Raw genomic sequence first — 24,660 nt, forward strand, 5'->3', positions numbered from 1 at the left:
AAGGAAAACAAGGACAATCTAACCTGTAGTTCATGGTTTGAAATATGGCAATAATACAACTGGCTTTTATTTCTGTTCCCATGGATCTTGACCATAATACATGCATTTGATATTCACCTAATACGTTTTTACGTAGTTTTTCTAACCCTTTCATGCAAGCATCAAAACATGGTCAATAAATCTGAGACATACAACGAATTTAAACAAATATACAAAACGCAAAGTGAACATGTGATAGCAAAAGTCGTCACACCAGACATGCGCTTGATAAGCGTGTTAAAAAAAGAACTATTCTAATCTTTTCGATCCAATTTGTTCAAATTTGGTCAACTTAGGGTTTGGTCAATTTTCCCTCTCAATTTTATGTTTTTGCCGCAATCTTTGAGGCTTTTACATCATCGTTTGCATTCGAAATACCTTAATATCAGAGTGATTTCTTTTATATTTGTCATATTCTGTAGGCTGGTGTTTGAGAGATGACGTCCTTTAAAAGGTTGTGTTGCAATCATCTTTAAAAAGCAACTCATTTGATTCTAGGTTAATGTATGACAAAACTGGTATTTATAATTCTTTCTGTTGGTCTTGGTATCAAAGAAGTAGTTGGAATTGTTGCATTTTAATTTGTATGTAATTGTGACCTTAATTGATGATGCAACAACATCATTTGAATAACCTACAAAGGTTCTAATTTCAATATAGTCCGCTAAAATGTTTTTCAAAGTCCAACAGTGTTATTGATATGAAATTGCTCATTACAAATGTTGACGGGTAAAAGGTGAACGACGCACGACTAACGATACATAGTGCTATCCGGATGCAGGGCGATACTGGAAGCTCACTTGATCCTGCTAACAGGAAAGTAAGAAATCTTCAATTTAAAGTAATATGTAGAGAAAACAAGTTTATTCGGGGAAAATTTATTACACTTTTCCTGAGTTTCATAGAGGGAGACATAATGGGTATCTTTGTCCATATTTCCCTTGTGTTCCCTCAAGCCACAGCCTCATACTGACAATGAAATGACACAAAATAGTCTTCAGCAAAGTTCCCGTCAGCTGGATCTTGTGACCCGGATGACGCAATGCAGCCTTAAGCAGTAGCGGTCACAGGATCTCTCAGATAATAAAGTAAAAACATGAACATTCGCAAACTTGACAGTTAAGAATTTATTCGGGTTGGTACTGGAGATATACAGTATGGTGTCGCTTCTAGTTGCTGGTAGATGGCGCTGTCAGTCTTTTATACGACTATTCCCCAGACTGTATTAATAGGAAAAGAACTAATATCTCTTATCGATGAACGAAACAGCACAAAATAAAACTATACAGTTCTAAATTTGGATAACGACCGTATTGGAATAGAATGAGTAGATGAGCTTGATAAGGTGGTTTAGTTGGGTCCAGCCATCACCCTTTTTACGCATTCTGCAAAATAGTAAAAACAAAAGAAAGAAAATAATCAAATATTTTTTGTTTTGTTTTCATACAGTATGCTCTCTTAAGGAATGATAATATTTCAGCAAATAATCTCGCCAAGATAGCATTGGACCATAAACATGAAACATTTTTCTTTCATTCAGAGCAATCTGATAAATGTCAGTTCTTTATAGCATAAATCATAGATAATGTTCAGGTTATGCTCTTTTAATGGAAGCATGAACAATATATTATCTCAGTGGTTTATTAACAAAAAATCGTAATATGTTTTGAAGAATAAGCAATATACTATCCCGGCATTTTATTAACAAACGGCCTCGATATGTTTTGAAAATGTAATATCCTAGTAGTCTATTAACAAACGGCCTTGATACGTGCTGAATGTGTGTTATAATAGTAGTCTGTTAAGAAACGGCCTTGATACGTATTAAACGTGTGCTATCCTAGTAGACTATTAACAAACGGCCTTGATACATATTGAACGTGTGCTATCCTAGTAGTCTATTAACAAACGGCCTTGATACGTATTGAATGTGTGCTATCTTAGCAGTCTATTAATAAACGGCCTTGATACGCATTGAACGTGTGATATCCTAGTAGTCTATTAACAAACGGCCTTGATGCATATTGAACGTGTGCTATCTTAGTAGTCTATTAACAAACGGCCTTGATACGTATTGTACTTGTGCTATCCTAGTAGTCTGTTAACAAACGGCCTTGATAGGTATTGAACGTGTGCTGTACTAGTAGTCTATTAACAAACGGCCTTGATAGGTATTGAACGTGTGCTGTACTAGTAGTCTATTAACAAACGGCCTTGATACGTATTGAACGTGTGCTATCCTAGTAGTCTGTTCACTAATGGCCTTGATACATATTGAACGTGTGCTGTCCTAGTAGTCTGTCAACAAACGGCCTTGATACATATTGAACGTGTGCTATCCTAGTAGTCTATTAACAAACGGCCTTGATACGTATTGAATGTGTGCTATCTTAGCAGTCTATTAATAAACGGCCTTGATACGCATTGAACGTGTGATATCCTAGTAGTCTATTAACAAACGGCCTTGATCATATTGAACGTGTGCTATCCTAGAAGTATATTGACAAATGGCCTTGATACACATTGAACGTATGCTATCCTAGTAGTCTATTAACAAACTGCCTTGATACATACTGTACTTGTGCTATCTTAGTAGTCTATTAACAAACGGTCTTGATACGTATTGAATGTATGCTATCCTAGTAGTCTATTAATATAAGGCCTTGATACATACTGAATGTATACTATCCTAGTTGTATATTAAAAAAGGCCTTGTTACGTTTTGAAGCATGGACAATATACTATCCTGACAGTTATCAACAAAAGACCTTGATTCGTACTGAGGAATGTACAATATACTATTTTAGCAATTTATTAACAATACTCCTTGATAAATATTGAAGCATGTGCAAGATATGATCACAGCAGCTACAAAGATCCTTGATACGTATTCAGCATGCATGTACGTTGTTTCTTAAAAAAATTCCTTGATACGTATATAACATATTGTTAAGAGTTTAATTGAATTTATCATGCTGAGGCACATCAGACATGCTTATGCAATGACATCAAAATCAAAGACTTTAAATTTCAGCGACTTGAGAGCTTGTAATAATACATCATCAAAAGTTTGCAGAATTGTCCGGTTACTAGTATATGACCTGGGGATGTGCCAAGGTATGACATATTATAAATATTTAAGCATTGTTTATCAGTTTCACGTGTTTAAAATAATCTCACATCCAGAATGGGCAAGCTGTTTTGGTCTATAATTTTTGAAAAGACAGGGGTCTACAAGAAAGATTTGCAGAACATAGAAACTATGTACACCATCCACTCAATTCTGTATTGGCCGAGACTATAAAGAAGCAGGTCTTGCAAGGCGAAATTAGAATGGTCAGATATTTGCATTGCGCGTGTCTTTATCTTTCACGTGAAAGTTGACAATATTAAATACATATTATGTGATCCTCTGTCTTCTTATATTAGCTCACCAAGTCCAAAAACATATGCAAAACAATTATGTTTCTTACCCTCATATTTGATATTGCCTTCCAAATCTTCGGTCACATCAATGTATTTTAAGATGTCATCAATTTCCTGGTCGGTAAGCTTTTCACCTGAAGAATATTAAGCATATAGGCATTTAGCTTTTGATACTATCACATATGATCGCAAATAAATTAATTATACTCGAACTCAACTTCAGTACATGAGGGTTGCAACAAATATCTCCTCTCTTAGCAATTTCCAACTAAACAACGTAAGATGAATGAGAAAGTCTTAAGGTTTTGTTGGTTATGATTACATCACCCTTAGTCAAAGAAAAAGTTTATATTACCTAATGAAACATTAAAACTGTAATTCATCGCTAAAAAGGCTCAAAATTGAGCACATCGAACCCCGTTCTTTCAAATTGAGTAACCCCACTGTTTACACCAAAATCGAAACATTTATACACCCCTAACCACTTTTGGTAAACTTACCAAGAGACCTGAGCACGTGCCTCAGTTCGGCACCGGAAATGTAACCCTGTCCTTCCCTGTCGAAGGTTTTGAAAGCCTCCATGAAGTCAGCAAAGGTTCCTGTGTCCTTCTCTTTCAATAGTTCCTGGTAAAGGGGCAGAAACTCCTCGAATTTGTATGCTTTCTCACCTGCAAAGTCAAGTATCATCTAACATTAGAACGGTGAAGCAAAGCAGTATAGCTGAGCGATTTATACCACCCCACTCCACCTCACTTCCACTCATCCCCCCCCCCCATATCGCTGTTCGGGTACGGGGATAGGGGAAGAAAGGTTTGAGGGGATGCTGGATGTGAAGGGATGAAGGGTTCATTGGCAGGGGCAAATTATGTCTTGGGAGCGGGGCACTTAAGATATAAATCTACAAAGACACCCTGAAAAATGTTCTTAAACTAGCGATGCGCAAGCAAGGAGGGTATAACTTTAATGTGCTTAAATAATTAACGTTAGTCCCGGAGATCAGAGCAGGTCACTTGTTGTACCATATACAGTGTTAAAGTGATAACGTCTTGCATGGAATTATTCGCTTTTATGTTAAGTGAAAAACCCAAATCTTGCCTAACTGGCATTATTTTAATTTTAGCGCGCGTTTTAAGGCAAGCAAGGGCACTACGAAGTAATGAGCTTGCTTTTATCATCATATTCGGCCAAATACGCTATCTAAGCATACATTTCTCGAAAGGGCAATAATTTTAATATTTTTTAAGCTTTTTTTGAAAATTTTAACTAATGCGCTTTGCGTGAAATTGTGTTTTGAAATAAGTGGGTCAGACGTGTAATCCAAACCGGAATATGCACTGCCAGCATGACGGAAGTAGTAATCTGTACTTAGTGACGTCATTCTCAAGGCGAGAAAATGTTACACTGCAAATTTATATCAACTTGTGATTAAAATCGGTAGACCATATGACAGATTTATAATTTTTTAAACACTAGATAGGCAATTTTAATAGGACTGACCACCAGCTTACGAACTGGACTGCTACTTCGGCGATTTTCAGCGCCAACCTACATTGTTATAAATACGACTTAACCCTTCGCCATCTTGCCGAAGTGTCGTTAAGTATAGTCTAAATTTTTTATTTCCTGTTCAGTGTTTATGAACATGTTCGGTGAAATTTGAAACAATGCATAGTAACGAGCAATTTGCAGTTTTATTCATCCGGATTGTGCTAATAGTTTGGAGTAAGTCAAAGCGATGTGAATCCTAGTGCACAATCAGCAGCCATTTTCTCCAGTTACCATACGTATAAAAAATTTGAATTCATGTTTTACATGGTCTTTTTTATTTACTCGTACAAATTCATAAATACCTTAACCTTTATTAGTTCAGGGTAGTATAACATATGTTTCCATTTTTTACGATTTGCAAATTCACAATTGTTGAGGAAAAACCTCCTGCACACTTATCTTAATCCGGTACTGTTGGTCAGTGTGGGCTTCACTCAGAATGTTTGTTGAGTACAGCCACAGTCAATTTAAAATCGTAACATGCTTATTTGTATTTCTTTATTTTCAAAGACGTACTAAGGATTCGTGGTTTGTGCGTGTTCACTAACTGTAGGAAAATATACTAGTAACGATTTAGTCACCGGCCATGTGTGTGGTTAGATGAAAAGAGTGATGGGGGTGTCTTAAAGGTTATCTAAGTCTGGTTTGAAAAATGTCGGATGGTCTTGATTCGACAACGTCATACAATTAGCACAACATTAACATCTTGATATTCGTCAAGATAAGTGTAATGCTGCTAAGAACACACAACACTCAACATGTATGTTGACTTGTAATGCTAAGAACACACAACACTCAACATGTATGTTGACTTCTTACTTGGTAATGAATATACACTCGAATTGAAAGTCGCTTTCCTTCAACATTTAAGCAACTGTTGTAAAGATGTTGTTATCAGCACAGTTATTCCCCTACAAGCACGCAATGATTTTATGCATAGCCTGCGATATAACTTCTCATCGATCCCTTACAATTTGGTTCAAATGACCCGGTTATAATAATACTCTATTCAGTTTACACCCCATCTACTCCCCTTTCATTCCCCTCACTGTTTAACGTCAAAATCTTTAATAAGTGAAATTAATATTTTTGCTTTGAAAATACTTTTCGCATAAACCAATATGATTTTGTAAGACTGTACTTCAGTAAAATTAAATGTTGAATAATACAAACTATTTACATTTGATTTTTTAAAAATGTGCACGTAGTGAAAACCTGGGTGTCGGGGGACTTTAAACCTGAAAATTCCAAGAAGCTTTCGGTGTAAATACGATGACATAATAACTAACACGTAACCAAAGTTAATATTAGTCAGCGTTTGCAACACGTCAATGTTTGATTGACGTATGGAATTATCGGCCACTGCATGTATACCAACCCATTTTCTTGGTGCCTCCGTTATTTTCCACTATGGCCCTGGTAGGATTGTGTCCAAGACACCTGAGAAGATCTCCGAGCTTGAAAGCATCTACCTCCCCATCTCTTCCGTCCCAAAAGTCAAACAGGTCGAATACTTCTTTCGCCTCTGAAAGGAAAACAAAACTCAAAGTTGAAGATTTTTTTACGCCAATTTAATATTGTATTGGTCACGATGGCGAAGATACTATCATTGGGAGAAAACCGACGACGCGGATGGGCAACCACTAATATCAGCATGCTTCAGCGCCATAAATAGAACCTGCAGCGGCAGCAATGCAAAACGAATAGCTTAACTACTGCTCTTTGCATAACAAGATAGATGATCTTAGGGAAACCCTGAAGACATAGAATATCAGAGATACATAGCACTGTCATTATTCCAAAACTGAAATATCTTGTGAGATACGGGTATTTTAAAATCTAGTGAAAAGCGGCTGGTATGATTGTAAACATGGTTGATGAGCGGTTAAACCAGGCACTGCTACATGAATACATTTGAAACAATTGATGGATTATTCCAAGTGAAATCAGAGCAAGCAGCATACATCATACACAACTGTGATAATATTTAATTATTTAATTTATGCTGAAACACATGCAGGTGGCCAAATAAAGAAACATCAATTTTCGAAAAACGATTATTTAAATATAGACTGCAACATGATGCTGTATGATAAACAGCATATTTTAATCTTCTCTTGAATTATTAAAAACGCAGCACTATCGTGATCTCTTAATGAATCCCATTCTTGCTTACGTCGTTATGGTGACGTAAATAGAACAACCTCATTAACAGGATCATTTGTCATGAAACGTGCATACTAAGCTCCATCCAAATACATTTTTTATGGCTGTTCTTCGTTGATAATGTATTTATTTGTATTCTGAAAGAAAAATGCCAGTGACAAAGTTTGCCCAGGGCGATTATCGTCGTTTGGCAAATCTTGATAGATGGCAAACTTACGTCACTGATCAGATAACAACGTAAAAATAAATTTTGATTTTTCAGAAAATAAATTAGCAATGTGGTTTTGAATAAATCAATACAAATTACGATTAATTCACCTTCACATTAGTTTTGACATAGTTCTTTGCTTTAGTCTGCAATATAATATTGAATTCTTTATTTTTAACAGTAATTAAATATGAACACACTTGTGCATAATACCATGAGGAAAACCTGTTTTGTGCCTTGCAATCTTTCTCAAATAATGCATTACCCTAATAGGACGTCACCGATTGGAAATGAGCACAAAACGGCAGGTGATCGTCAAACTGCAAACGCTCCGCTTTGCGATTCTTTGTTACAGTAATGTTGTCAAGTACCTGGTTGCCATGAGTAATATAAAATAGAAAACGACATCGTGTAAACTTTTCCTATCAAGCAGATGATGGGTGATTTTGCGAACATATCTGCAATAATGTCAAAATGTTCTAAGCTGTTATTTGATCAGCGACGAAATTTACATCATATTAAAATGAGACCTTTCTAAGATGTTGTCAAGATAACATTTCTATCAGATTCCAAATTTACAAATTATTTCAGGAAACACATGCAAAAACATTTTTAAAGATTAAGCATTAGAATGTCTGCAAGTAATCGTCATCACAACTATCTGGGATGGCCATTATAATGCTGACATCGATATCACTTTAAAAATTTATTTAAGTTTGGTTACCCAGATATCGGCGTCTCCAGAAGCCATTGTTCTTTACATCGCATTTCTTATTCAATATTTTTAAACCTATGTCACAACGATAAGTGCAAACATTCTGCTGCAACATGTGAAAAATAAGTAATAGTAACTTGAATGGAAATTTAGTATAGATTTGTTTAAAGCATATAACAGAGGAGATTTATGTTAAGACCAATTCTGCTTTCACCGCGTTGCAATGGACAGTCAAAAGGGGCCTGCGGAGGAAAAGGAAGCAAACGAAAACGATGTTCCCTAAACGCTGGAGCGCTACATGGCGCAATTATTTGTTTTTACGGTGAATTACATTGATAAAGAAAGTAAGGTATGCAAGATCCCACATGTAAGGTAGAAGGAAAATAGTATATCATTAAATAAGTACTCCAGTGCTGTATTATCGCAGCAAACGGGATTTCCCGAATAATTTTGAACACGTGTCGTCTAAAGGTTATTTACAAGTGAAATCTGTAGCCAGGAAAGACACAAATCTATCAGAACACAATTACCTCTAAAATGTCAACATTTTTGTTAATTCTACATTGCAAAACAACGAACATCACTTTTTTTGAACTGCATGCAATTCCATTGATCAACATTATATCAAAACTCTTATCAAACTTACTACATCCTCAGTGGTTCTTGATTACGACATATACTCAGTGTATGGTCGGATGTTTGATGATTATAGGTCATATACTGATGGCGACGTACATGCCCTTACCAGGTTATGCTTGGAATTTCATTCCAAGATAGATACAATGGACTACAATAGACTAAACGTTGCTTATGACCTTACTTATCCTAAACAAAATAAGAAAGCAATAATATTTTAACTTCTTTTAAATCAGTAATGTTGCAATTATATATATATATATATATATATATATATATATATATATATATATGTCTGTGTGTGTGTGTTTGCCCAAATTATATATATATATATATATATATATATATATATATATATATATATATATATATATATATATATATGTCTGTGTGTGTGTGTGTGTGTTTGCCCAAATTGCACTTAAAATTCAGACAAAGTTGTATAATATTTTTTTGTTTTAATTTCTACTGTTGTTATCACAGATTTCAACTTACCTGTCATTAGTGTATTCAGTTTAATCATCGGATCCTTATTTCTAATGGAAATATTCAGCCATTGCAAGCGTGGACATTATTTCTTATCGGTGAGTTGGCATTTATGTTTATTATTATAATATGCGTGTGCTACGTTAGTAAGGCAATTACCGCGATAATATCGGGTTGTTCCCCCATGGGACGACAGTCTGGGCCAGCCTCCATAAGCGGTTTTATTTATATTTACGGTATTGGATTGACATATATTTCTTTCTATAGGAATAGATAGAGGGAAAGTCAGAGAAACTTCACAATTTGTAACAATGCTGCAATAATAGAACAGTTTTAATATAAACAGATTGTATTAGGTACCGCGATAATACAGCGGTCCAGGTTAGAGAGGAAATATACTAATAAGTAAGAATACTGTAAGTGCAATTTATTTGTGTAAAAGCCAGTTATTGTCTTTGACTTCATATTCATTACAACGCCATAATCTAGATAACGTCAACACTTTCTCAAAGAAAGGGAACATATATCTTGATGTAAACAACCCGTTATTGGGATAATTATTTTAAAACTGAAACTGACATATGTACAGTCTCTATGCGGGTACAGTCTGGACAGGCCAAGACTAGCTGCAGCACCAGAATTAAGCCTTCCCATGGTTTTGAAATGTGATTTGATTAAGAGTTAAGTGACATAATATGCAGTTTTATTATATATTTCAACTGAGATAATGAAACATATCAGTGGGAGAAATATTAATATTTTTATCGCAACAGTGGTGATAACACCTTTGGAACTACTGTCTTTTCCCAATTTAAGAAATATATATACCTTTATTTAAGTTCTTCAAACTTGCATTTCTATAATAAAACCTTTTTCATTTTTCTTCTGCCGCTTCTCTCTCTCTCTCTCTCTCTCTCTCTCTCTCTCTCTCTCGCTTCTCCTTCACATCTGGATGAACAGATCTTAACATGTGTCAACTCCTGACCCTCTCTTATACCCTACGCCGTTAATGAGGTAGTTGAACTAGCATCACATTCGTGTTTGGAAACTAAGGATAAATCGGGCGTTGATTAGTTTTGATTGCAAATTGAAATACACGGACAACTGAAAATTTGATAAAGCGTCTGCTGCCGAGCTAAACTGCAAGCTTGGCAAGGACACACAAGCATTTACTTTTAAAGGTAGAAATAAGCAAAGTGAAGAAAACAATCCTTGCAAGTTAGCTCATAATCATTGGAATCTTTTGTTCCAAGATGTTGCTTGTCGTAATCTATAAGATGTTTCGAGTTACTCCACCCCAACAGTATCAATCCGCACAAGAAATATGTTAACAAAGATAAAAATGTCTTCATTTTCCTAAGAATATAGTCATTATTTTTGGCAAAGAACACAGTTGGAAATTAAATTTTGTAAAACTTTGTCACAAAATTTATTATTATCTATGTAATAATGCATCTATAAATCACATTGGCACATAATGGCGAAACAACCCACATGCAAAATAATAAAGTCTACGAAATGTAGCATAATTTAATTTTATAATAGTTCAGACCTGCGCGAACTGCAATGTAGTTTGAGTTGTCCAAAGTTAGACCAAAGCACACCTTATCAGTAACAACGACCTATTAACCTTTTACCTGTTGGACCATCATTTTCTCTTTCCGATGCAAGAACGCGTTTTCGATTTCATACATTTTCAAGAAACAAATGGATTATAAATTGTCTAAAATGAAACTTGTCTGAACTGAAGTTATAGATTTATCATACAAAATGTCAAGATGAGACAACAAGCAATGTCTCTATGAACTTTCTTCCGTGACACATTTTAAAATTTTATATGATAAATGGATGGCCCAACTTGCGTTACGCTGATTAATCAATGAAGTTTTGGATTATTAATATATATTTGAATGCTGTTTAGAAAAACTGCCATTTATTTTGACACACTGTAATCTTTGATAGATAGAATGTAAACCAAACAGTCGTGATATTGTCGCATTGATAGATCGTTATTAAGTCATTCTGGCGAACTAACAATCATCTCCTTGACGGCAATTCAAAATTGCTATTATTTACATAAGTTTTTTTCACCCCTAGCATGCGATGAAAATATTGATAGCGTACTATAAAGAATTTGTTTGGACAGTATCGAGCTGACTCCAAAGCCAAGTTTGACACGAGTCCAAAGTGTGATGTACATGATTAACCTGGCAAAAAACCAGATCCGAAAGAGACGAAATAGATACCTCCAAAATGAACAAATTTTAATCATTTCGGAAGCCTATTCCATATGTATATTGTATATTACCTACTAATTTTGGTATTATTGATACACAATTCATCAATCATTAAACATACATTGGTGTGTATTTGATATCAAAAACAGATTTGCTCCAGTTTACATTTTTATATAACTTTTTTACAATTATATTTAAGCATTAGTTCATCTCCACATAATAGGCACTTTTGTTTCCTTTTTGTTATGGCAACATTTGTTTCAGTGGCCATTTCGTTGCATTTGAAATACAAAGTACCCGCATCTTGTTCTAATGTCATGCAGTATTCAATTTATAATGCCATAAATAGGGGCATCCCTAAATCTTGAGGGCCTGTTGAGCACGCTGGCCACTGTTCTAACATAGTGTTGAGTGGGAACTAATCACTTTTACAATTTCAGCCAGTTATCAAATTCCTATCAAAGTTTATTTTTACTTTTGGAGTCGTGTATAATACATTTCCAAGTCTGTGATTCAGATGAAGAGTTAGGATATGAGCGAAGACACAACAATCACGGTCTAAATTTTATTTTAAAAAATAGTATTATTGCTAGTAGTCCCTGAATTCATCTAGACTTAATGTTTAAGTTAGGACTTGATTTTTACTTTCTGATCAGTAACTTGCGTTTTAGCAGGTAGACATGAATTAAAAAATAAATGCATGAGAAACAAAATCTGCGCTCCGAGATATACGTTGAGATATGATACAGACAACGCGTGGATTCATTTCCATTCAGCAACTCTAACTGTTTGTAAGTAGACACTTACACCAGGTTGAACATGTGGAATCGGATTAATTACGTGCAAGCACTGAACATAGGCTTCCTATATCCCATACATGCATATACCAAACAGGCTGTTCAATAGCCACTACCGAAATATTGCAGTTACTACGCATAAACTGGGCCAGACATGTACATACATGTTCGGTGTGTGTACCAGACGCCACACAGTGATAATTAAGTAGCACAGAACAGCGTGAGCAAGGGCTGGGATGAATTATTGGTTAATTGTCAATTATGTTCTCTTCTTCTACGGTTATCTAATATGAACCATATTAATACCATGCATGGTACTTTTTAGTAGTAATAAATCATAAACAAGAAAACTGACAATCTTTCCTTTATTATGTGTGCATTAATTAAATGAAACATGTTTAGTCTATTACAATGCTAAATGTGTTGGCTCTCCACTTTTTTTTTTTCAGAATGCGAAATGGACGATATTGTTCAGGCAAGTTTCATTGTAAGAGTGCATACATGGAGTTAAAATAATATTTCATTGTATGTGGCAATGAAATTCAAATTCTCCCTCCCCCTTTTATTTCAATGGTTTATTTATATCGTAATTCATAATTAGGTCAACATTGAAATAAAAATTATCGCATATTCTGACCGAAAGATCCAAATTCAGTGTTTATTATGGATCCATCTGTTTCATAAAGATGTTTGAAACCCGTGGTTTAAGACGAAACAAATATTCGCAGCATATTTTCGTTGTAACTAAGCTATTTTTAAAAATATTTTTTACAATATAAACCCCCCTAAAGATACCCAAGCACAAAACTGAAATGATAAATCACACAACCGTTTGCATGGCACTGGTATCAATATGGAAGACACCAACCATGGGAAACGCCGGCTCAATTTGCTTGCGTAGATACAAACGAAGGAAAAATACAATTAACGGAATGAATTTGGAATGGATTAGAGAACATATAACAACAAATAGTTAACTATAAAACTGGGGAATAAAAAAGCATTTGTTCATTATATACGGAACTGTTAGAAGCGTGCTTTAGGGTATCACAAATTCACATATCTTACCTTCGATTTCGAAAGATGTAAGGTTAGCCTGGAAGAATTGAGACATTTTAAAGTTGTGATTTGATAATTAAACAAAGTGTTTTTTTTTTATAAAGAAAGTTTTCACAACTATTTCCGTTCGTAGGTCAATGTCGATAAACGCTAACACAGATCTAAAGATAATCTTTAATACCAGCAATTGAAGTATGTTTAAAATTCGATTGATACACATCACATAAATTCTTTAGGTATAGATTTACGAAAGTTTGAATTTGAAATTTAGAACAGACTGGCATAAGGCTAACACAAAGAAATATTTCTATTCATTAACTCATAACACAAATACCGTTAAAACATAGAATAGTAGTAACTAGGGTAACTTACCATTATATCGACTGGTTGCTGCTACTGCCGCAAAGCGAACAAAAGAAACTAGCTGATTCTCTATTTATCTCTGGTTTACATGGAACATTTTCATTTCATCCGCGGGGGTGTATAGGTTGTTAAGAGTGCCTGACGCCAGCGGGGAAACTCTGGATCTAAAGCAATAGAAACATGAAAATGTACAGAATATTATGTATAATATACATGTATACAGTGCACAATAAATTTCGAGGCAACACTCTTTTGCATTATCACTATAAAAACTAATTCCGATTTACTTGACCAGTTATCACGAACTAGAATGGGCTCGTCCTGAAGTGATTGAATTGCCCTTCAGCCCTAATTGCAGTCAATGGATGAAAAGTGATACTCATAATAACTACAGTTAGCTGGAACATGTAAATAGTGTTTTCAATTGCGTATTTGTCCATAGGAAATATGTTGATGTACTTTTGAGTTTCAAGAGAGTCTAATATGATATTCCCATTTAGAGATAAAATAACATACAATATGGTGGGAGGTGGGGTTATGTTACTGTTAATATAGTATCGACATATAAGGCGACTGCGTACATGTATCTGAACAACAGGTCGAAAGGAAAAGTGTTTGTGAGCGGATATTACGAAATAGGATTACGCATCTGTGTGCACAATGCGGCATACGGTCTCTATGTATCTTTATCAGATTCAGGTTCTAATTAATATGCCTCATGAGTCAAGATGGATGACTTTAAAGCGATAACGATAGTTTCTTTCCCCGTTTTTGACAGATATAAGCATTTCGCAGATGACCTATAGGGATACAGCACTCTGTTTTACCTTAATATATGCAACCTTAAAGCATCCTGCTGCACGGGACTTTATATAATTCTTTGTACTTTATTTCCGATAAGAACAAAATGCAGTATATTAAAAAAAATTATCTATCTTGATAGACGATCAATGAGAGTTGCTGTCAACTGGTGATGATCGTAAATATACACTCGATGTTTATAAATGAACGTCATGGATCCATGCTTACATGTATCTGAACAACAAACCGAAAGGAAAAGTATTTGTGAGTGGATATTGCGAAATAGGATTACGCTTCTGGCATTTTTGTTTGCGTATATAGCTGTGTGTGTGTGTGTGTGTGTGTGTGTGTGTGATTTGGATTTTTAACGTAGCTTTAACAAATTTTCAGTCATATTGCTACGATGTCTGCAGTGTGGCAGTTTAAAATGATGTCTAGCACTAGGACATCATGCCGCAGACATATAGCATGATGTCCCACCCAGTCACATTATCCTAACACCAGGCCAACCAGTCATAACACTTACCTCGTAATGCTGAGCACCAAGCGAGGCAGCTGTTAGTACCATTTCTTTGGTATGACTCAGTAGGGGATTGAACCCGTGACCTCTCGCATCTGAGGCGGATGCTCTAACCACTCGATCACCAGAATGGTCCATTCATGAGGAAAGGTAGTGTTTATGTTTATGGTTATTATTTTGGTAAAAAATAATGTTGAAGGAATTCATGAGTTGTGGATTTGTAATAATTAATGCACCACTTATTCCTATCTGACCTTAATTTGTTCTTGTTTACACCAGTCCAATAAGAAAATGACAGTTTTACGTATGACTCAGCCGAGGATCGAACCCACAACCTTCCGCATCAGAGGTGGCCACTCTAACCAATAGGCCACCGGAGCGGTCGAGTATATGGCTGTCACATTTACATTAAAATGGGCATTCAAAAAAGGTCTTTGCTTATAAATTTTAACCCGTTCTACAGCGCTGTAAACATATTGAGAAAAGATGAACTACGCTGTAAAAGATTATCAGAACAAAATATTTCGAAGAAATGCATGGGTATAGACATACAATAAAATTACTCTTCTTCTGCAAAAGGGATAGTATAATTATAATGTATACAAAAAACTTACAAAAGGTTATGATAAAAGAGAAGTATGATTAGGAAGATTTCGTTACAGAACATACCGCCGCGGGATAAAATATAGAATACACGACTGGATGGTCGGAATAATACAAAGACGGACGGACTGTCAAAGTAAATCGTACATATCGTCACTTCTTACATTTATATTTGCTTCTTAAGAAATAATACTAATCATAAAGACCATTTAAAGTTTTACTGACTGTAGAAACCCTTGGCCCAGAATGGTCTCGAACCAACCACTACTACCATACCTCGACATGAACATTTTCGGTACATTGAACAAAGGAGCCTCTCCATAATTAAGTGGTAAGATACAGAAAAACTACCTCTCTTGGATGCATGTTAAAACAAAGGGTATGTTATCAGTTTATTGCAAATATAAGTGCTTAATAAGCATTGTCAGAATGAATATGCATAAAAAGAAGTGTCCGAATGAATATATTTAATAGGAACTGTCCGAATGAATATTATAAGAAGTATGCGAATGAATATGTATAAAAAAGTGTCCGAATGAATATATTTAATAAGAAGTGTCCGAATGAATATGTTTAATAAGAATTTTCCGAAGAATACGTTTAATAAGACGTGTTCTAATGAATATGTTTAATAAGACTTGTCCAAATGATTATGTTTAATAAGAAGTATCCGAATGAATACGTTTAATAAGAAGTGTCCAAATGAATAAGTTTAATAAGTGTCCGACTGAATATGTTTAATAAGATGTATCCGAATGAATATGTTTTATAAGAATTGTCCGAATAAATGTTTAATAAGAAGTGTCCGAATGTTTAAAAAAGTGTCCGAATTAATGTGTTTATAAGACGTGTACGAATTTATGTTTAATATGAAATGTCTGAACTGATATGTTTCATAAAAAAATGTCCGAATTAATATGCATAATAAAAAGTGTCAGAATGAACAAGTTCAATAAGAAGTGTTCGAATTTGTACTTTGAATACTAATATGATTCTCAATCAGCTTCAATGCAGCATGCATTTGCAAATATTTACACATTTTTTTTTTTATAGCTTTCATAACTGAATAGTAACCAAATGTGTTCTTTCTTTGAAGTAAATAAAATTTCCAATGTGCGCCCCACATCCGGGGCTCCACGCGGAGCTATATCATCTATAGCCAATAACGTAGGGTACATGTCCTGATGGAAGCAAAAGTTCATTATCAAACAATTAGTGAGCTGTCACATGAGAAATTGTTCATATAGACATATAAATACAGATTAAAGCGGGGGAAAACACATTTATTGTATTTTCTTGATTTAGTTTTCTCAATATTCTTAGAAGACTTGACTATCCATTAATGGTACATATTTCAGATTTATATATACCTATAGAAATACATGGCGGTCTCTTTTTGTTGTAGGGTTTAACGCCATTTTCAGCACAATATAGGCTATGCATGGCGGCCAGTATAAATGGTCGAGGAAGAACCCGGAAAATCCCGGGAAAAAACACCGACCCACGAGAAGCTACTGGCAAGCATTCATACGTACCCACACTGGCCGAGCCAGAGACTCAAACCTACACAGACAGAGGTGAGATGGCAATGATCCGTAACGGTGAGGGCTTTAGACCACTCTGCCAGTAGCCCTCGCCCCATGACGGTCTCTATCAGTGCAGGTACAGTTTAAACGGAGGACAAGTTTAACAGTTTTGGTAAATTACAGATTGTGATATAAAGAAGACTTAACAACTGGCAATATGGTTACCGACTAATTCCCCGCCTTACACCACCCTGCTTTGCCGTAAATACTCGCTTATAAGTCGAATCCAACCACAAATTGCACAAACCCAGATCATTCCGTTGCATAATGCACTGACTGACCTGGATGTATCAAGTTTGTCAGGAGTAATTGGTAGAACAAAACAAAAAAAACAAAAACAAAAACAAAAATACAAAAAAAAAACACATAGACTATGGCCTTGCCTGCGCATCATGAGCCAGTAGATTATTGTTTATGATGGTATCATTAGGACAAGACATTAAAATCAAGATATCTGCTCAAGAAGTCTAGGTACGAACTATAGATGCATATACAGGTAATTTGACCTATGTAACCAAACGTAGTAGCAGCAGCTGTAGAGAAAGTGAGCGATCTTTACATATGTAACCTTAACAATTGGTAGTACTACTAGTAGTTCATCAAAACGTGCCACCACCATCCCTTGGATCAAGAACAGATGGCAGAAATAATCTGCTGGCGCAAGTGGGGAAAGTTATTAATTAAGATCATCACAGCACGCTGTAAGTGGATTAGGCACGGGGTCAGTTAATATCTAAATAGCGTGTGTTTCACAGTTCAGGGTACATAAGGATAAGTTGTTGTTGTTGTTCTACGGTTTAACTCCATTTTTCAGCACAAGATAGGCTATACATAGCGGCGAGTATAACTGATGGAGGAAGAACCCTGGAAAACCCAGGGAAGAATCACCGACCCACGAAAAGCTACTGGCAAGCTTTCCCACGTAGCCGAGCCTTGGACTCGAACCCGTGCAGACAGAGGTGAGATGACAGTGATCCGGAACGGTGAGCGCTTTAGATCACTCGGCCCCTCGGAGTCTCCCATAAGGATAAGTAAATAAATAAATTAAATAAATAAATGGATCTTCAGACAGACAGACAGGTAGTACAGAGAGAGAGAGAGAGAGAGAGAGAGAGGTTGGATGGATGGGTGGGTGTTTAGGTAGGTAGGTAGATAGATAGATAGATAAGACCCCATGTCCTCATATCCTCATTAGGTACAATAATAAGCCTGTAGTTCATATTATATGTACATTTGTTTCTAAATATAATAAGCCTTTACTTTAAAACATAATTTCTCGCATTCTATAGATAATGACACTTTTTCTTCCTAAGGGATTTGAAAATGTCTAGCAATCCATTACACGTCTCTGTCATATACGCCTCAAGTGTCAAATAAACAGACTAGTATAAGCCTTTCGAATCTAGATTTCTAGTTGTGTATATGTCCATCTGTTTTCATTCCATGTCGTTCACACTTGTGCGGTGCATTCTTCTTCGTTTCTTGATCGTGATTGTCAGGCTCGATTTTCCTGCTTAATTGTCAGTCTCGACTGAGTAGAAACGGGAGCCGTCAGTAAAGAGTACACGCAATGTGGGCACGTAAGAAAGCTTGCCAGGAGCTTCTCGTGGGTCGATGGTTCTTTCCGGGATTTTCCCGGTTCTTCCTCCACCATCTATACTGGCCGCCATGTATAGCATATCTTGTGCTGAAAAATAGCTTCAAACCCTACAACAACGACAACGACAAAGAATAAACCTGCGTAAATAATATATATATATATATATATATATATATATATATATATATATATATATATATATATATATATATATATATATATATATATATATGTGTGTGTGTGTGTGTGTGTGTGTGTGTGTGTGTGGTTTACCTTCCAACTATACGAGAGAGAGAGAGAGAGATGGAGGGAAAGAATCGTGAGATTTTAATAATTGTGACAATTTATGCATACTTAGTGTTTGCCAGTTATACGGAAGTAAGCGAGATTTTCGGAGATCATCATATATGGGAAAGAGTAATAGAAAATTATATTCACTCTCTGTCATTTTCCCCACAAAATTTAGCTCTCTTAATTCATGAATATTGAAAACACATTTTAACAAAAAGGCCGGTGGTCTAAATCACTCACTTTTACCAGTCACTGCCATCTTACCTCTCTCCCGTTGTGGGTACGTAAGAAAAGTTGTAATTAGCTTCCCGTGAGTGTGTGGTTCTTGCCGTGATCTTCCAGGTTTCTTCCTCCATCAGTTATAGTGGCGCTAAACCTACGACAACATTTTTGGTGTTAGTAGTGATATTTTTTAGTCTCATTTGCTTCTTATCTTTCCTGTGTTTTTTTTTCTTTCTATCTATCTATCTATCTATCTATCTATCTATCTATCTATCTATCTATCTATCTATCTATCTATCTATCTATCTATCCGGTGGTTTAGTGGTTTGAGCGTCCGCCTCGGATGCGGGAGGTCGCGGGTTCCAACCCGGCCGAGTCATATCCAAGACCTATCAAAATGGTATTAACAGTTGCCTCGCTAAGCGCGCAGCATTAAGGGGGTAGTGTTAGGACTGGTCGGTGTTAGGACTGGTTGGCCTGGTGTCATGATTATATGTCTACGTGGGACATAATGATACGTGTCTGCGGCATCACTATAAACTGCCACACTACAGACATCGTAGCGATATGACTAAACGATTGTTAAAGCTACGTAAAAAAATCCAAACACACACACACATTCATCCATCCATCTATCTATCTACCTATCCATCTATCTATTTATCTATATATATATATATATATATATATATATATATATATATATATATATATATATATATATATATATATATATATATAAAAACTAGGCACAATTCATCCATATGACTATTCACCCACTTACATACCTATCATCCCACAGATATGAATAAAATGCAAGCCTTCATACGGTTCAGATAATGATGAATATATGAACTTCACTTTCCATGTTAGAAATGTTCACGAAATTAAAGCCATTCATTGGATATATCTCTTTAGGACTCTTCCTAACGCTGTAATTCTCTTCTTTTAAAGTATTGTTGCTTTGATTTTTTACTTGATGCACTAGCCAATAAATGTGCCTTCATGTGTTATTTGCTGTGGAAATGAGATCCGTACATGGCTGTCAGCATTTCTTTGTACATTTAAAATGGTTTCCTTTCTATAAGGTCTCCCTTCTGGTGCTAAGCGGTAGACTTGATATAGCTTTGTCAGGAAGTTATAATGTGTGATTTTGGATCACCAGCTTTCTTCACATATCCATCAATGTCGAATTGTAATTGCTTACAATTTATTGGCATGCAAGCATATCGGTAGACAGGAAATTGCACAGACAAGCAGACAGACAGAAGGAGAGACAGGCAAACACACACACACACGCACACATGCATGTATGCATACATACGAACATATATATTGATCACAAAATATCACTATTTGTTGTTGAAGTTCATAATAGCCTGATATGTCGCTAATCGTCTTTTGCTCTTCAGGACATGCCTTCCTTCCCCATATTGGTAAAAGGAAGATCTAGTCTTTATTGATCACCAAACTGCGTTCTAATCCAGCTTTAATTATCGGATCTGTTAGATATGTACTCATTTGGTTAAAGTTAGAACCAAAGTCAAAGAAAAATGGAGATGAATATTTTTGTGATGGCGCAGTATAGTTCCACCATTGTAATGTGGATGTCTCAGCACTCTTCATAGGATATGGCGGTTTTGTTAACAGCAACAGGGATGACTAAACAATCGTGTCCTATGCATTTATTTATTATTTATATATGAAAAGTTTAAACTTAAAATCATTAAACTTCACAGGGACCATATGCTATTGTATTGATATATATTATTTGCCAATTAGCAAGCATTTGAAGTGTATGTTCATACACGACATATCGTTATGGCCTTACATATAGAAAGTTTCGAAGAGTGAGGTAGATTTAATTAGCTTTCAATCTACCTACTATTGGCAGCGTAATCTGTAGGAACTCACTGTAGAAAACAAGACCTTGTAATTTCTTTTCGTTGTATCCATTGTGAATTTGGTTTCGTGCATTTATTTGAACATACATAATGATGTGCATATTATCAATCTATGTCAATAACTGACACGTGGGGGAAAACCTGCAGAGTTTTGCGGCATAAAGGCTCTGTTGTATCTTTAAATGAACTTTAATGTGGTTGTGAAACAATACAGCATGGAGCATGGTTTTATCAAGAACTTTGTGATTTATTCAAACATTAACTTGTTTGTCTGTTATGCATATTTGATGCAAAAAGCATCATAACTTTTAGTGGGGCATTTCTTGCGTTATTGATTCGAATTTTGCGGAGCCAGGGAACAACTCGACGCCAAGCAGCAATCACCAGACTGTAAAGAATGGCCATAACATCAATTATTTTTGACGGCTCGATCTGTTTGCCAAATCTCTCTGGATCCATGTTGTTCCAATGCAGAATAACCCAATCAGGCAATCGTAATGACGAGAATGCACTTGTGACCCTATTTAACAAAGATCCATTTATTCTTCAGGACAAAATATAGGAGCTACAACAAGTCATATCATATTTCAAATAAAACCGCCTGGTGGCCAGTTAGGACCCTGGGCTAATACAATAAAAATTTCATGACAAAAAATGTCAGTTGCATATTTTATATTTGCCAATGTACAGTTCGAATGATCGAGAGAGAGAGAGAGAGAGAGAGAGAGAGTATTGCAACTTAGAATTGTGCAACTTGGAATTGTGTAGGCCTTATAAACATAAAGAGGCTTTGTCATTTAAGAGCGTAGATTTCCTGTCATCCGATACATTTATTTAACCATGCTGCAGCAATTTTCTAGAAAATAAACATCCAAAGAAACTGAATTGGAAATGATGGTCTCCATGGGAGAATATAGTTTTAAAATCTAATAATTATTAAATAATTATTTTCATAAACAATTGGAATTGTTTTTGTAATCACGTATAGTCTGACTACACTTCATGTTTGATTGTATCCCTATCGATTTCAATAACGATAATCTTTAATGTGATAAAGAGTGCACAGAACTTAATCAACTGATTCATTGATTTGTAGCTTCTGAGCTGAATTGACAAGCATGGCCCTAACGTTAGCCATTCCTGTGCCTTTCTTACTTAACGGACTTTCCATACAAACTCTCCGCTATAATGAGTACACTATGGACAACTTGATTCTTAAGACAACATTGTGACGTAGTCGTCCTCTTCGTTAACTGCCGGATAATTCTGTAAATTACCATAATGCTGAGAGTTTACTGTATACCCTTTGCACACTTGTACATAGAAATTACACCGCTTGTAAATCAACGTGAAAGGCAAATATGCAGTTGTCATTGTTTTCCTTTGCTTGATTCGAGATTGTAAATATCGAAGCAGACAACATAGTATTTTCCTTCTACTTACATATTGGTGTAGTGGCCATTACACACCTTCAATGAAAATGGACTTGTCCAGGAATTGGAAATGACTGGCGAACAGGTCGTGTTTTACACTGAATACTTCCGTTTGGAATCACATGCCAAGACGATAAGGTATTATAGGGCCCCATCTGGACATAATCAGGTTTGAAATTATAAATTAATAAACAAACTGACTAAATTATGTGCATATTTTATCTCATTTGTGCGTTTCGTCTTTTAAATCAGTAAGGTGGCAGACAAAAAAAAATATTTCAACAGCAAAAAAAAAACCTACACAAAAACGGGGAGGTATATTCAGACTATAGTAATGAATAACAATCCATTCTATTTGTAACAAAATTATAAATCATGTTTAATTGAAACATATTGTACACCATGTAAACCGTTTGTAATGTGTGCCAAGTGAAAGTAGTTAAAGAACTTAACAGTGCATGTTGATACAGACAATCCTAATTACAGGATATTGTATTATTACAGATGCTGTTCATGGCGTCTTATTTAATTTATTTTAGTTTTCCTGTCGTGCCGTACGAAGCATGTTTTAGTAAGCATGCATACATTTTCATTACTAATTCCTTTCAAAGTTTTGACCCTCAGAGCCGCTGTTACGTTCCAACAATTTAGTTCGAAAAATATGATCGGATGCCAGTACATAGTATGTCAATTTATTGTTAAAACATGTTAAGCGGATTGACTCAGTGGACTTCAATTTATGGTTAAGGCATGTTTAGTGGATTGTCTCAGTGGACTTCAATTTATAAATAAAGAGTGTTTCGTGATTGTCTGGGTGAACTTCAATTTATTGTTAAAGCATGGTAAGTGCAATGTCTCAGTGGACTTCAATTTATGGTTAAGGCATGTTTAGCCTATTGTCGCAGGAGACAACGTTTATCTTACCAATTCATTTTCACAAAGGGAAGCTGTTAGTTTCACACACTTGTTGTTCTCACGAAGTTACTTTGTCTTTATGTCGTGGTCGCGATGTTAACGTGTGATTAAATTAGCTTTCGATTACAGTATGTATACACACACACACACACAAACACACACACACGTGACAGATTTTTCTAAATTCAATATGATCAGTTCGTTAAAAAGTGTTCTGTTGTGTCACACATCAATGAAGAAAGAGACATAATAAATTAAAATGTTTTTGTGGACATCGACGACAGCCCTCGTTTAGCTGTTTGATATTAATTATGTTCTATTCCCTATTTCAGGGAAAGAAATAAAATAGCACAGCCCCATGATCCCCCGACTCTTCACCCCCACCCCCACCCCCACCCATAACTAGTGCATCAGTTATTAATTTTAGTATCTTTTTTAAATACGTGGTTATAAAGTTAAACATTAGGGTCGCTGACACATTGATGTCGATTCTGCATTTGGTTAGATATCTTGCTTTGATATAATGTAAGCTTTATTGAGGAATAAACGTTAAGAATTTATTTATTTTGTCCAAGTGACTTGTTTGACAAAGAACTTGGCCCTATCAAAACTATGCAAAGTACAGAACAACAGCATAAAGACTGAGTAAATATACACCTATAATGCAAATAATAAACCTCTTAAAGTTGTATTCATCACATGTATACTGCGTTATGTTAGCTATTTGTTCGTTATGATAGCTTTTCCTAATACACGTGTGCAATATTGCTTCATTACGGAGGCCCCGAGTGGCCGAGTGGTCTAAAGCGATCACCGTTCCGGATCACTGCCATCTCACCTCTGTCTGCGTGGGTTCGAGTCCAAGGCTCGGCTAGCGTGGGTACGTGGGAAAGCCTGCCAGTAGCTTTTCGTGGGTCGGTGGTTCTTCCCTGGGTTTTCCAGGGTTCTTCCTCCACCAGTTATACTGGCCGCCATGTATAGCCTATCTTGTGCTGAAAAATGGCGTTAAACCCTAGATCAACAACAACAACAACAACCTCATTGCGTCGCAAATTATATCATGACATCATACAAGGCAAAGGAAAAAGACATACTATCCGAGGCA

General features: G+C 35.7%; 1 protein-coding gene across 1 annotated transcript; it reads right to left on the reverse strand.

The window, feature by feature from the left end:
* Positions 1 to 888: 888 nt before the first annotated feature.
* On the reverse strand, positions 889 to 13,820 carry LOC149776513 (myosin catalytic light chain LC-1, mantle muscle-like). Its single transcript, XM_089940954.1, has 6 exons — positions 13,690 to 13,820; positions 13,327 to 13,354; positions 6,392 to 6,538; positions 3,966 to 4,133; positions 3,513 to 3,599; positions 889 to 1,424 (listed from the first exon to the last, which is right to left on the reverse strand). The coding sequence occupies exons 1-6, from the start codon at positions 13,690 to 13,692 to the stop codon at positions 1,390 to 1,392; spliced, it is 468 nt and encodes a 155-aa protein (XP_089797080.1). The 5' UTR covers positions 13,693 to 13,820; the 3' UTR covers positions 889 to 1,389.
* Positions 13,821 to 24,660: the final 10,840 nt, after the last annotated feature.

This window comes from Sinohyriopsis cumingii, chromosome 18, assembly GCF_028554795.1.
Source record: "Sinohyriopsis cumingii isolate HCF-2022 chromosome 18, ASM2855479v2, whole genome shotgun sequence".
NCBI lineage: Eukaryota > Metazoa > Mollusca > Bivalvia > Unionida > Unionidae > Sinohyriopsis > Sinohyriopsis cumingii.